Below are 16,212 nucleotides of genomic sequence, written 5' to 3'. Positions count from 1 at the left end.
TTCTCATTCCCATTTCTGTTATACAGACTTAAACAACATTTATTCAATTACATAATTTAAATAATTTAAGATAGGCAATTCTTCAGACATCTTTGTTTATTTTTCCATTATCATGACAGTGAAAGAGAATCTCTAATATTCGAAAACAGAATGTTACTTTTTAAATTTCCACATAAAGTTGATGGTCCCAAAAGCCATGAAGTATGCTTCACTAACCTCCAATAAACTGGGGAGTAATTAAACATTATGCTTTCTGAGGTTCAAGTTACAGATTTACAGCACCAGAAATATTTTAAAAGTATATTTAACTTCTTTCTACAAAAATTCAAATAAATGAACAGTGGTAGAAGAAACTACTTACACCTTACTGAAAGGATAGTAGTAGCCAGAACACACAACTGTGTTCAGTAGTAGGCAAGGTCAATAGATTAACAATAATTTGTGGGCAAACTCTCCAGACCGGTGCTGACAAATCCAAAAAATGCATACCTGTGCATAAATAAAACCTTTATACAATTACAGATTATTCTGAAACAGCATAGCAGGAGATCACCTGCTTCAGATTCAAAAGTAAGCTATCCAAAGCTTCACCTTTTTAATTTCTCTTGAGAACAATAGAGCAACTGCATCATTCCATACCTTTTTATATATTAAGTAATAAATACTACTTTGTATCTGCAGAGAATTTTGCTTTCTAAGTGGTTGCTAATATAAAATTATACATAGACAATTTTACATAGACTCCCTGCTAAACTTTTTTTTTTTTTCCCCCAGTGTCGTAGTATTAGTGGAACAACAAATATTTAATAGATTTCAAACTGGATCACGTGGGCCATAACACTGCTGCCATCTGGGTTTCTATTCTTCAAAACATGCTTGGTAGCACACAGCAAAAACCCACTTAGACATATTAACTGTCAGAACCCTTGGGTTTGTTAACATGGACAAAGCTAGCTGTGAAGATCTGAAATGAACATCTCCTTGCTATCAAATACACTCAACCTGACCAACAGTATCACAGGAAAAGCCATTAGAAAGGGATATGCTCCCTAAGTATTTCACTCTAGTTCAAGCAAAATTTACTTAAACCACTGATGAAAGTTGGCTTACTCTAACATAGCAGATCATCAGCTAAAGCTGAAGCTCAGGCTTACATTTCACTGCTTTCACAGTCACCTCCACACAAAAGGACTCCTGGTAGCTTATCAGACACAAACCAAGTTTCAGAAATGAAGGAATGCTGTGAATACTACTTAGCACTTAGGGAAAACCTGTATAGTATATGCTGGATATGCATTAATGTGTGATGGCCTGTGCTATGAAACTTCTTCTGTTTTCCTACAGTGAAGATACAAATTTATCTTCTTGAGGAACCACATAAAGTCTTTATTCGCATAACATGCAACCATTGATAACTTCTGTAAGGTAATTCACAGACCCAAGGAATCTATCTGGTCTCACATAAAAACATTTGCCATGAAACCATTACCCCAAATTCTCATTCAGTAGCTACTTTAAAATTATTGAAAGAGTAAAATCAATTTATTTTTTCCAGTGTATCATGCCAAAAAGTAACCATACTTTTATAACAAGATTTAGTCTTATTTTCGAAGAGATGAATGTCTCAAGCGTTTCAACTTTGAACAATACAACATACCACAAAAAAAAAGAGGAAAACACCAGTTCATAGTGTAATTAGTAGCAGTTAAATCCTTTAAAGATAAATCTAGCATTAAGAAAAACTCATACTATTTTACTGAATCAGATATTTATTGTAGAAAGATGAAATTGATTTAATCAAGAGCTATAAAGTCAATCTAAGTCTTCCCCACAGAACCAAAGACAACTGACCATCCATTCCATACAGCATCTTTGTTCCATATGATCAGTAAGTTCTTTGGTAATACTATTGTCATTCTTAATCAGAATGCTAATTAAAACATTCATTATATGCTCAAGATTGACTTAACTGTAGTTGCAGAGAATAAGTGTCTTAGAACCTATCCTTCTGAAGAAGTTAGTGGTATTAAATAACACTATAAATCTCCGTTCAGAAAGACAGCAATCCTATTTAGCAGTTAAATGCACTTCACGGGGAACAATTCAAGTACTTTACTGTTCCTATGATATAAAGATCTTAATTAACATCAGTCTCAAAGGAAAATAAGCGTGCTGAATGACAAAGCATTTTTGGAGCACATAGTAAAAACAGAACTGATCCTATGCACCCAAAGCAAAGTTTTCTCAGACCTTCTGGGGCAGGGGGATATGGAAATAGGATAAAGCAGCTTTAGTTGGATAAAACTGAAGGGTGAGAAGGTCACCAACAGCTCTGCACCCTAGAACAGAGAGCTCACAGCTAAACAAATCCCTTTGAGAACTCCTTCATGAACTTGGAAACACTAATACTAGGCAGCACAAATTCTAAAGATATTAAACTTCATTTCTTGCTGTAAAACATTTTGCTTATTGGCTATTCATTAGAACTTAAACTGCAGAAGAAACAATTCTTAGTCCAACCTTGATATACATACAAACAAGGAAGAGAACTGATTTTTTTTTCCCTAACACTATAGTGACTTTAATCTCCCAAAGAATGCTAAAAGAACATAGCAAAAGGCCACAGCGAACTTAGTGCGAACACAGTAACTTACTGCGAAGTCTATATAAAGGTATATTGTCAAAAAGTTTAAGCCCTTAAAAAAGGATTAATGGTAAGGAATTAAACTTTTTTCTTCTTTAATCTAATTCTAATCAGAACTTTGAAATATAAATTAATTCAACAGTCTTCTTTCTAATGCAAAGTTTCATAGTTGCATGAACACTATGATTTAATATAGACTGAAGAGACCAGATTTGTCTGTTGTTGCATTTCACTGGAATAACAAAGCATTAACCAAGTTAAGTTTAAAAGGCACTTACTTAAATGGTGTGAACAGAAATGATAATGTAGTTCTCTTTTTCTGACTCATTTTAACCTGCATTAAAAAAAAATAAACAATTAGATGCAAGTTGCAACAAGAATAAAAATTGCATGAGGCATTAAACTAAATCATAGAAGAGACTTACATAGTAGACTCCATTAGAAAAAGGAATGAAATCAAACTATCAGTATATCATTTATACAACTCCTCTGAGCACTGAATCAGTGTTTCTGGAAAACCAAAGCTGTTCCAGTACAGGTAAAACACAATCCCCACTCCTTCTCTCAGTGATTATTATAGAAGGATTTCTACAATTCTTAGGAGAAAGGAAAGGTGTAGCTAGAAATACTAAATGAATTCACCAACAGCCTCTTATGAAAGTGCCATTATTTATGCCAGACAGGAATTAGAACTCAGCTGCTACAGTGTTCAAACAATAGTATTAGATCGATTAACCTGCGCTTGGATAAAAATAGAAGATTTTGATGACAGAGTCACTTTGCCCAAGGCCCTTCAAAACATCTTTAAGGTCTTCTGGACCAGTTTGACTTGAGTTTGACTGATGGCATAAAGCAGAGAGAACTTTCTAGCACAGTGCTCTCAGAATCTGACAGCTTGAAGTAGCAACCTGCATGTCTCATCCTATCCATGCAATACAACATACTCTCTCCAGGGAGTACAATCTGCGATCAGGTCACTCCATCACAGAAAAAGTAAAAACTCACTTGGCATGTCTAATCCAATGCACTACTTCTGCTTCAGCAATGAAATGCAAAAGAAATTCACAAGCAGTTCTTCCAAAATAATTCTAGAAATAAGCCACTCAACAAGAAAATAGTCTAACACTAAGAAATTACAGAATAAACATAAACCTACAGAAAAGTAGGACAAGAGCTACTGATTTTTTCTTAAGTATTCCCCAAGACAATACTTAACAACAAGAAGCCAAGTTACATCTTTAATACTTAGAGCAGACTTTGTTCCAACCATGGAGGCTGTACCAGCACACTTCAGCTTCACATCCAGCCGGTCAGTTCCTCTGCCATATGGCAGCTCTCCATCACAGATTTGGAAATGACTCTGCTGTTGACATGGCCCATTTGTTATCCCCAAAAACTATGTTTGGTAAGCCGTGTATTCAAGGGACAGAAAGTGCTGAAAGCACTAATCATCATGTTACAGGTGATCTCAAATCAGCTCCTTGCTCTGCTACTGTCACATGCATTTCTTGACAGCTCTGCATGACTCTGCTTTGTGTCAAAATGGAGATTTTGTGATTTTGGACTGTTTCTTACCCCATAAGTAGACAGCATATAGTGAAACACAACCTTTTTTGTTTGCTTGGACCACATGTTCTCATAACATCAAATAAGAGATGAAACAAGATACAAAGCAGAGATAAGATAAAGCAAAACAACAGACACTGCAGCATAAGCTAAAGGTTAATTAACCCACTAATTTCATTTCTTTAATGGACACATGGCTGTTACTTTTTGATTTGTTTGCTGATTCTTTCTGAGAGCTTTGTCTCCCCAAGCACTGTCAGAAGAGATGTCTCCTTTTCCAGTTACAGAACTTTGTACTCAGTCTGAAGCCTACCTACATTCTGCCTACAGGTTAGTTTACATTAATATCAATAAACATGAGCATTTAAGTTAAGAACTGAGAAAAAAAAAAAATTGCTTATTTTCCTTAAAAGAAAAAGCTTATTAAAGTCTTTCAAACCTCTCCAGATATGCTTCTCACCACTAGTCAAGCGAATCACCCACAAGGGCTACTCTGAAAGTAATGCCTCCTATTTTATCATGTTGGTCTGCAACATCAGAGGTGGATGTTGGTGTAGAGGTCGAACCTTCCCACCTATATTCTATTTTGTTTTCATGTGACTGTAAGAAGCCATGCTTTTTACATTACTGTCTCAAAGTTTGCTGAAATGGACAAGTTCAGACAAGTCCTGGCCAAGGTTCCAGGACTGCCTTTGTCTGAGACACACAGGAGATGGACAAGTCCGGGAGCTACGAAAGGGAGATAAGATACTGATCAATGGCCCTTAAGTGGTCTTTCCTGTTGGCCCATCTCAAGGAAGATTGACATCTCTGAGGAAGTCACAAGACTCTGACCCGAGCCGTCCCGAAATCTCTGGAAGGCTGGAAAGAAGGACAAAAAGGGCACGGACAAACCACGGTGGTGTGGGCATCTAGGTATCTGACCTCAGATCCCTCCACCGTTGTCCTACTGCTGCCTATTCTCTCTTCTGGGATTGCTGCTCGAGACTCTGCTCCGAGGGACCTCGCTGCCCGAGACTCTGCTTCTAGAGACCACGATACTCTGACCATCTTTTCTGCGATTCACCGATCTGCTGTTTGCAGCCTGCTACTCCATTGCTGCTCTCCCGTACGCTTATTTTGCCCCGGACCAACGTTAACAACATTCTACGGGACGCTGCTGCATCCAGGAGGTGACTATTCCCCGCTTTAACGTAATTCTTGCTCTTTTCTACCTTTTTCTATCGCCTACTTTCCCTTCCCCATCACCCTAATTTTGGCATTCGCCGCTCTCCCTTCCCCATCCCCTCAATTGTCTATTATTTCCAATAAACTGGTCGGATCAACATTTGAATGCTCTTCTTCTTAATCTCACGCCGGGCATAACATATCAAAAGAACCTTTGCCTCACTCCTAAATTGGAGCGAGACATTTTTATTGGCGTAGTCGGCAGGATATCCGTCGTGAGAGTGTTATCCTTCCAGTTTCTCTAAAACTTTTCTGTCTGATTCTCCTGGATTTGCAAGGAGCGATTGTTTTGATAACTTAATTTGACGTGCGCACCTCTCCAGGAAGACCGCTCCACATTCTGAAACTTTCTCACTTACGTGTATACCTCTCGGGGACGAATGAATTAATTTTGACTGTTTGCTTTTGTTTTACACGTGTGTGCCTCCCCGGGAAGACCATTTTGCATTGTGGTGGTTTTAAGTATCTTGTGACGTACCTTTGGTTTTAAAAGTTTTATGTGTGCTCCTCTTGGGGAAGTGGTGTGTGCTTCTCCAAGAAGTTTATTGCTTTTGAGAAACTTAGAAGTTATTTCTAACTTTTGTTGCTTGAAGGTTGAAGTTTTTCGTTGTGGTTTGACAGGATAGCCAGGACCGATTGAGGTTTTTTACACTTTCTTTGGAAGTGTTGATTGAGTCGTTTGGTCTTTTGTGTAAAGGAGTGTTTTGAGCAGTTGTTCGTTTTGTTAAGTGTTTGCCTCTCTGAGGAGATAAGGAATCGCCTCCTCCCTCAGCGTAGATTTCGTTGCCTGTAGATTTTTGGTTGTGAGTAAAATTACATCTGATATGGAAGGTGAAAATATGTTGTTTGATATCCTTGAAAAGCACGCGTCTCGGCCATCGTCATCAGGGATGGACTGGGCACGTGAAAATTGGTATAATTTGCAGGCTGTTTCTGACCGCATTTGCGTTTTACAACATGGGGCTCGTACCCGAGCCGGGAAAGGCAAATCATTTATTTGTGCAGTACTCGGTGCTGCTTTAAAAGCAGCCGTGGAGTTCCGAGACCAGCAGTTTGAGGCGGAAAACCAGACTATACAGTCGTTACAAGAAAAAGTTAAAGCAACCCAGGAACTTGTGAAAGCTTTGCAAAACCAAATTGGAAATCTAGAAGTACAATTGGAAAGAGAGAGACATAATTCGGCCTTATTACAGATGGCTTTTAAGGAAATTTTAACATATAAAGATACTGGTGACACTGATATTCATGGTGCACCACAAGAAAAACTGTATCCTCAGGAAGAACTAAAAGAAACGAAAGAAAAGTTTGAAACCCCAATAGCCCCTCTGCGCCCTCTAATAAAAACAGAATATACCTTTGATAATGGAGAGGACCTGGATCCTCAAATGAATGTTAAAGAAATTCCGTTTTCTGCCACTGAGTTAGCAAAACTGAAAAACGATTTTAGCCGTTCTCCAAAGGAATCAGAAACAGAATATGTATGGAGAGTCAGCTTAACTGGTGGAGACCAAATAATGTTAACCGAAAAGGAGGCTGAGGGTTACTGGGGGCCAGGAGTATTTTTGACTACTGGTAATAACCGTGCTCCCTGGTCCCTAACACAGAGGGCTGCTTACTGGGCTGGTGGTCTCAACCCTTTAGAAAGGGGAGACCCTCTTGCCATTAATGGGACAGTTGACCAACTGGTTGAAAGTGTCCAAAAGGCTGCTTGCCTGCAAATGATGTATGACAGGAAATTGCAGCCACGGCACGAATCACCTTTGATGATGCCTGTTGATCCTGAACGGATGACTCCATTAATCAGGGGACTTCCAGAATCGCTGAAACCCATAGGTATACAACTGCAGGGAAAAATACAAGCTATGCCTCAGGGAGAAAGAACCCGGCCAGAATTAGAAAGAACTGGCACCTCAGGCCATTTGCAATCAGGGTATAAGGTATGGACATGGGGGGAGGTTGCCCAAGAGTTGATTAATTATGAAAGGAAATATGGGCCTGTGGCTTCTTCCAGTAAATCTGAGCCAAGGGAAGTAAGGCTCGCTGCAACCACCCTTGCTCCTAGGCCACCTAGCCCAAAACTCTGTGGAACTGGAAGGGTCTCATTGCCAGTAAGAACAGGTAGGAGAAATATTGATCATAAACGTAATAGTCTCTGGACACTGGGCTGGCAAAAGGGCGTTCCACGAGATTTGATGAACGGATTACCAACAGTCAGGCTAGAGAAATTAGTTAACTTGTGGCCAGAACAAAAGCCCAAGGAAAGTTGATACTTTCGCCCCCTCCCCCAGATGAGAGGGAGGTGGGGGGGGGGGGGGTGAAGGATGGATGTTTGTTAGGAGGCTCACGACTAAAAGGAGAAGATAATTGTATTAACAAAGCCCCCAAAGGGCGAGTTGTCTTGTTTTCTTTTACAGAAGATCCCCGCAGGACCTTCACGGAACAGAATGGCTTGTAGCTGATTTTAACCATTTGTGTTTTGTGACAGAAAAATTGAAGATGTGATCATGCTAGAATACTGATATACCTCTTTATTTCATATTTTGGTTGCAATAGTATTATGTTTTGTTTGCTGTACTTATGAGTTGTGATTGGTATCAGTCTTTGGATCTGTTTAAACTTCACAATTGGGTTCCAAGTTTTTTTTTTTTTCAGGTTATCCTGGCTTTCTTGTACTCTTTGCACAGTGGTAATCATTCCTCCTAACCCCTTATTTTACCTCTTTTGGTCAAACTTGGATGGTGATTTGCATGTAACTCCATGGTGTTTCCAAATTCCTAATGAATTGGGAAATGAGCAATGGGACCTATAATATATCTGTTAGATGTGGTCACTAAAGTGAAATTTATCATAAAACCCTTTGCACTGATGCTTTTCAGTGTCTCATCACTCCAGGAGTTCCATTCAAAACACGGTTGTTGGAAAGTGTCTTTGATAAGAGTTTTTTATAAGATGTGTATGTTTCTGGGATTATTCCCTATGATTTAAATTGTGGGGTATCCTACACTATGCTGTGACTATAACAGTTCTTAAACTTGCCAGACTAGTATTTATATCTCTCAGCAATTGAACTGTTTTGGAAATGCTCAAGTGGAAAGTTCTCCTGACACAAATATCCCTATTGTTTTACTTGTTTATTTAATTTTTTTTTTACTATTGGTCATTGTTAAATGTATGGTTGTTTTCAATGTATGGTTGTTTTTTCTCAATTTCTATCTTTTATTCATTATGTAATATTTGTGTCAACCCTCCTGAAGAATCACAGGGTGGTGTCTGTAGCAAATTAAATGATTCCACCTGTTGTCTAAAGATTGATAATGGTAAAGTTGTTAAACAAATTGCTGAGGGTATACATGTTCCCGTCCAAACTTGGAAAAGCCCAGACCTTGACCTTTTTTCCTGGCTTCCAGGTGGACTGTGTGTAAAATGCATCTTATTTTATCTATTGTGTTGTCTCAACTTTCATGTTTGTTCTGTGTATGATACCATGTTTCATTGAACTTATCCAATGTGTTGTATTGTCCATGTATATTGTAACCTCCTCAAGTGATGGAGAAGTGGAGCACATCAAGAAATCTTTTGTAATGATTGTATTAAACATTTTAATCCCCCACCCTCACCTTCCTTTACCCTCATGCTTGCTATCTTTTTCTCACCATCCTGGATCAGCAGTGGTCCATTTTTTAAGCAAACTTTGAGTCACGGGGTGGTGTAAGAAGCCATGCTTTTTACATTACTGTCTCAAAGTTTGCTGAAATGGACAAGTTCAGGCAAGTCCTGGCCAAGGTTCCAGGACTGCCTTTGTCTGAGACACACAGGAGATGGACAAGTCCGGGAGCTACGAAAGGGAGATAAGATACTGATCAATGGCCCTTAAGTGGTCTTTCCTGTTGGCCCATCTCAAGGAAGATTGACATCTCTGAGGAAGTCACAAGACTCTGACCCGAGCCGTCCCGAAATCTCTGGAAGGCTGGAAAGAAGGACAAAAAGGGCACGGACAAACCACGGTGGTGTGGGCATCTAGGTATCTGACCTCAGATCCCTCCACCGTTGTCCTACTGCTGCCTATTCTCTCTTCTGGGATTGCTGCTCGAGACTCTGCTCCGAGGGACCTCGCTGCCCGAGACTCTGCTTCTAGAGACCACGATACTCTGACCATCTTTTCTGCGATTCACCGATCTGCTGTTTGCAGCCTGCTACTCCATTGCTGCTCTCCCGTACGCTTATTTTGCCCCGGACCAACGTTAACAACATTCTACGGGACGCTGCTGCATCCAGGAGGTGACTATTCCCCGCTTTAACGTAATTCTTGCTCTTTTCTACCTTTTTCTATCGCCTACTTTCCCTTCCCCATCACCCTAATTTTGGCATTCGCCGCTCTCCCTTCCCCATCCCCTCAATTGTCTATTATTTCCAATAAACTGGTCGGATCAACATTTGAATGCTCTTCTTCTTAATCTCACGCCGGGCATAACATATCAAAAGAACCTTTGCCTCACTCCTAAATTGGAGCGAGACAGTGACAGATGGTAGTAGGGGGGCAGTCTGACAAATTGGTGACTAACACGGAAGTGCATGTGAAGCAAAAGTGTAGGACTGAATTCCTCCATGAGTTAAAAATGGCACCTACTGACATTCACTGACACTTGCTGAATGTTTATGGAGACCAAACAGTGGATGTGAGCATAGGGAGGTGCTGGGAAGCGCATTTCAGCAGCGGTGACAGCAGGTCACCTCCACTAGTACAGATTTTTACAAGCACAGTATGCAGGTTCTTGTTCACTGTTTGCAAAAATGCATAGCTAATGGTGATGACTATGCTGAGAAACAGCATGTTGCAGCTGTAAATTTGCTCTATTAAATACTATTATATTGCTCTTTGTATCTGTTGTAGTTTCCATAGAAACAAACGAGAGGCATTATTTTCAGAAGGACCTATATAGCATATGCACACAGTTTTAGCCCTTTGAATTACAGAATGCCACATATACTGTATGTCCCAGAAAACTATTTTACACAGTGCAGCAATAATTATTGTTCAAAGACACATTCTTCTTTTTCACCATATGCTTAGTTACCTTAAATTGCTCGAGAACCTGAACAGCATTGGTAAACATGCTCTCTGCTTTGAAATGATCAGTATTGTTCAGGTATTCCAGAGGTAGGGTTCCCTGGGAAAGAAAACAAATATATATATATATATTTAATATAAATATATATAATATACATTCTGTATATGTATAACTCAAAAACGTAAGAGAAAACAAGAATTTTTCTCACTGAATGGCATGCCAAAATGAAGTAAGAGTGCTTCAAAGTACTACTTAAATAACTACTGTAATAGCTTTTAAATATACTACATCATTTTCCAACATCAGACTGTCCACATCACCCCAATTCCCACAGAAACATAAAAAAGGTAAGTAATGGACTTTGTTACTAAATAACATAGCAAAGAGTAATAACATCTCAACCACTAATCTGAGGTCATTTTTAAAATACGTAGAAGCTTTCAACCCAAACCCACACTTGGTCCTGACTTGCCCACTTGCGATGAGCAAGTGAACAATTCATATGCCAGGATCCCTCTTTCTTTGCAGTCTGTATGTCCAGCAAGGACTGCAGTACAGTACATGCACTTGAGCAGAGTTTGTAGAAAAAGCATTTTGAAAATGTGTTGTAAAGAGATGTTCTTAATGCAAAATAAGAAACATGATAATACAGTAGCATAATGCTAACTGTCAGTCAGGTATTTATTAAACAAACTTTGGAATACCCAGAAATAAAGGAAGCAAATTCAAAGAAAAAGCCATCTCAGTGAGGACTCCCACTGTTTGTTAAGTTAAAGGAACAAGATATCATCTGAAAAACCCACCACACTAAATTAAACAAGAAGTAATTAAACATTAACCTGCAAGAACTAGCCTGCTTCGTGATCAAAATCAAACGTTATTCAAACCATATTGTATTTGTAACATCCCTAAAAATACAAAAATCTTTTTAGCTTAACAGTGTAAAGTTGCAGTTTATAAAAGAATCAGCCACCTTTCCAAGTATTATACAAAATTTAAAAAGATTACATACCAAATTGAAAACTCATGCACATAGAATTGAAATTATGAGCAGCCTTATACCCCCTCTAGTAATTTCTCAGATTTTTAATCGTTCTCCTTATGTCTTAATCCCAACAGCATTTCCTCTAAGACAAGCAGATTGCTGCAATATGGTAAATTGTTTGTAGTACCTACCACTGAATTCAAGGGGAAAGGAACACCAATAAGGGAGGCCATCAGTGGTGCTATGTCAGCCTGTGCAAACAGAAGCATCCTCATTTTAACATAATTAAAGCTTCTAGAACTAATAAATTCAGTTTATTTTTAACTTTTACAAATGTAGATACATTCATGATATCGTAATGTAAAGCTTTAACTTAAACAATTTATTAATATTTCTTTTACAGTTTCCAGTAGTCATCATGAAATGGTTAGAATCAAAACACGCAAAACTTTACTACTGACAAAGCCATATATATATTATATAAAATATATATATTATATATTTAGCTTAAAAAGCAATATATTAAATGCCATGGTTTTTATTTGAAGAAATTTGGTATCTTTCTTCTACACTGCACTCAGAAGCATACCATTTTTATGACAATTAATACCAAAAAAGAACATCATATTTATAGTTTTAGACAATGCATGGAATATATTGCCTTTCAAAACACTCCTCTGCCCATATTTGCACAGTGAGGATTACTCTTCCCCCTCAAAGCAGGACTCTAGGAGTTTTCTTTTTCCCACTCGATGCTTAATCCTCAAGGAAGCCCCTTTGTTTACATCAAGGCTTCTCAGAAAGTAAACTACCATTACCTTCTATCTGCACTGATAACCACTGGATCTCATTTGATTTTATTTTCCTTTAATATAAAACTAAACATAAAAATTCCTCCACTAGAAATCTGAAGAAACTGTGCTGAAATCCAAGGCACTGCTGCACAGCTGTGCAGAAGCAGTCACCAAACTGTTATTTTTAGAGGACAAAACATATGTACTGCAATATAAAATCAGGAATCCAGCTTGCTATTATTACCTATAATTCCACATATACTACAGAGTGCTGGAGAAAGCAGTCTTTGAGAAGTCCATCACATGGTACAAAGTGACACTTAAGACTATTTATTTATATTAAAAACCAGTCTTAAAATGTAACTTCTAACAACCCTGTAACTTCTAACAACCTTGAGATGAAAATCCAGCTCTACCTTCGTGCAAGGGTTTTGTTGAGAGTAGCTGATTAAGAACTTGCCCAGACTTAACTTTCTAGCACAAGCACCCTTCCCTTGTTTTACCACACTGGAGTCTTTTATTTGCATATTGGGGTTCATAAAATGGAATGAAGTGAGAAGCAAGCTTCCAGCACACAGATGTACATCATATCCAGGACTTAACAAAGTTTGGCTGATTTAGTAACAAGCGTATCAAAAAACACACAGCACTAACTTCAGAAACACTGTCATCAGACTACTGTTTATTTGTTTTTAGCTGTGTGTCTTCATGGGAGGAGGCATTAAGTTCAATACCAGAGTATTTTAAAAGTAGAAAACTGAGGGTAGGCATAATACAGTGGAAAGTGCAGCAGTGATGCAGTAGGAAGATCCTAGGCTGAAGCAAGTGAGGATCTACATAAATGCAATCACTGGGAGCGCAGAAATAAAGGAAAGAAGCTGCTTACCTTTGGAAGGCCTCCACCAGGCAGGGGTCCCCAGTCCCAACGCTTCAGTGAGGTCTGGGAAGGGGTGCATCCTGTTTCTACCCCTTCCAGTCCTTCAGCTGCACTGCTTGCACCTGAGCTCCCCTGGGTTAGCCCTACATTTCTACCAGGTGCTCAGTCACTGGTTCGAGCCCTGACTTAGCATTTCCACTACAGCGGGCGTCACAATTCATTGCTAAAGGTTTGCAAAAACAAATTCCACTCTGAAAATATACTAAATGCTATTCAAGTTTCTTTCAGGTAAGTGGTACTGAACTGAACCTGACAGGTTGTACTGCATTATAAATGTTGAGGGCAGTTCCTGAATCTCTTGAATTAAGATTTAAGTAACATTTTCCAAGGAAACACTATGTGAGTGCAGTGATTCATTCAAGTTCCCTCAATTAGTTTAAATCTCACAAAATTCAAGCTGAACATTTATGAGTTCTTAAGTGTGTTTGATACCTGATTGACATCCATTCTCTTCAGATTTTCCAGCTTCCATTCTGCAAAGAGATAACAGAGCACATGAACAGCAACTCTAAATAGATTTGAAAAGGATAAATCAGTTGACATTTAATATCTTGCTGCCACTTTCTGAAAATTGTTGTTACTAAAGAAAAGTATAATTTGGCTTAGGATGCCAGCTCAAGAGGAGTTACAGAGAGCACAACAGGCAGAAACAATAAAATGCATTTATTTTGCTTCACATTTTCTTTCACCCACCAGAATAAATTGCTGCTGGCAACTGTGACCCAGATCAGTAAAGTCCAAGCTTTTTCTTTTTCCAGTACGGCACAGAAAATAACACAATTTCCTGCATTGGCTAAAAGATCAAAACTCGGTTTCAGGAGAAGAACTGGTTAATTTTGTTGTTGTTGTTTTGTTCTTCTTTTTTTGATGAAAGGGTTAACTCAAGGTCCCCCAAATACTGGTACAGACTAGTACAAATGCACTTCATGTTTGCCACATGCAGTACTGGCTAAAACTGAGCTAAAGGGAAAAGTTCAACAACTTAACAATCAGAACAACTACAGAGAAGACCTAGACAAAGCCAAACATACAAACTCCTGAAGCTGTGGTGCATCATTCAAAAAGCTGGTTCAAAGCAGCATTTTCCTGTTCACCATTAATCTCTAAGGAAATGAAGTAGTAGTTCTTTTTCTATGGGAGCAGAAAGCTATTTCAAAACAGAGTTTAGGAAGGTTATTTCTTCATGTCTTTTCCCAGTGATTAAATTAGGTAACCCAATACCTACAGCAACAATAGGAGCAAACAAACCAAACCAACAAACTAACAACCTCTGAGTTGGCTTTAATTAAAGTTTAAGAACAGGAGAAACAGATTTCATTGAAAGCACTGGTAAAGCATAATACAAAGTTGTGTCACACCCTCGTTATTTTCCAAACAACAGTATACATTCAAATCCTGGGCTGCAATCTTTCTCTGACTTTCAATATGCCCTGACTGTATCAGACCCAAACCTAAACTGAAAATTAACCAGGTGGGGAAAAGTGTCTGATTTGCGTATTTCATGTATTGAAGTTTCAGCAATTAACTTGTAGCAATGCAAGCTGCAAGTTCATTGTTAATTATGTACTAAGAACATCCTGAACAGCAGTGATGCATTTTAACAACAGTCAGAAATAGTTAAAATGAGTTCCCATGGCAACAGAGGGGAAGTATTATCAGTATTAATCACAAACTCTGTGTTAAACTTGCACTGAAGTGAGTATGGTTGTTTCCTTGCGCTTTCCAGAACAGGAAGCAGGTTTATAGTTATTTCTAGAGATATATTCTCAGCTATATTTTTATTATATAAAAGCAATGCTTGTTTTCCTTTAATGACATTTTCTAATCAAAAAGGTGGTAAAGTTATCCTTACACATAGATGGGCAAGAACGTTTAAGGCAAGAAGGAACTTCAGCTCTGCTGGAGAAGGTTCTGTTAAACCAAGGAGTTTTTACATCTCTGCTTTCCTTATTGAGATATTTTCAACATGAAATGGATTTAAGACATGCCCGGGAGCTATAACACATTAGATCCAGCTGCTCCCAAGGAATGAGACACTCCTCCAAACTGACCAAAGTGGGCTGCACTCCTGGAAATGATACAGGGTAGATCTAGATGTTGTCCTCGATTTATTTACTTTTATTGTTGTAGGTGTTTCAAGCTTGCTGTCCAGGTTTCTTATATGGTATTTAGCAGTTTTCTATCTGTTTGAGGAGATGTTTTTCTTACCTTGCCACACTACTATTGTAGCCCACTGAGCTGGTAGATGCAAACAATCTAAAGGACCTGCAGAGAAGTGCTAGTGCAAGAAGAAAGGCTAAGCATGAGGCTACGTGAACCAAAGGAAATCTCACACAAAACCTCACAAAAGCAGAAACATCAAAGGGATACATTGAGCTACTTCAGGTGAAGCAAATCAGGCTGAACCTCATCTGAAACAGGTAAGTCACAGAATCACCAAGGTTGGAACAGACCTACAAGATCATCCAGTCCAACCATCCACCAATCACTAGCAGTTCTCACTAAACCATGTCTCTCAACACAACCTCCAAATGTTCTTTGAACACCTCCAGGGTTGGCGACTCCACCACCTCCCTGGGCAGCCCATTGTAGATGAAAGCCATCACCACATTTTAAGGCTGCTGAAATGGTCAGCCGGCAGAGTCTATGCTGAGAAGCTCTATGTTCTCTCTGCCTTGAAGGGTCAAGCCAATAGCCAAATGGGTAATGCTGTGCATTGCCCACAGGATGCAGCTCTGCCATTGCGAATTTTTCCAAAACAATTGCATGGACAGCCTCAAGGGAAGGCAAAGCACAGGTGAAGAGACTGATAAGGAGACTGCTGTCATTCTGGAGCAGACACTATGTCCCTCAGGCACCCAAGAAATACACTGATCATTGCATGACAAATTGGATGGACTGAGTCCTGACTGTCAGCACTGCCTCTGGGGGTATCTACCCTTGATGGCAATGATGAGAAAGAGACGATTCACTGAGCTGCCTAGAGCCTG

General features: G+C 39.0%; 1 protein-coding gene across 9 annotated transcripts in view; it reads right to left on the bottom strand.

The window, feature by feature from the left end:
- PIGN (phosphatidylinositol glycan anchor biosynthesis class N) overlaps positions 1-16,212 on the bottom strand; it is a 100,228-nt gene that overhangs the window by 50,038 nt on the left and 33,978 nt on the right. For all 9 annotated transcript variants that reach the window (XR_001553247.3, XR_014943599.1, XM_085540348.1 and 6 more), the window contains 4 exons: positions 13,655-13,695; positions 11,683-11,742; positions 10,513-10,605; positions 2,923-2,978 (listed from right to left, as the gene is read on the bottom strand). Coding sequence is in view for 7 of the 9 variants with exons in the window: in XM_085540348.1 (XP_085396474.1) it covers positions 2,923-2,978; positions 10,513-10,605; positions 11,683-11,742; positions 13,655-13,695 (250 nt within the window). In the remaining 2 variants the exon portion in view is untranslated. The remainder of the gene's footprint in view (positions 1-2,922; positions 2,979-10,512; positions 10,606-11,682; positions 11,743-13,654; positions 13,696-16,212) is intronic.

Source organism: Coturnix japonica, chromosome 2 (genome assembly GCF_054131305.1).
Source record: "Coturnix japonica strain WE chromosome 2, WE-NBRP24, whole genome shotgun sequence".
NCBI lineage: Eukaryota > Metazoa > Chordata > Aves > Galliformes > Phasianidae > Coturnix > Coturnix japonica.
The sequence above is the reverse complement of the archived record's forward strand: the minus strand, read 5'-3'. Positions and strand labels throughout refer to the sequence as shown.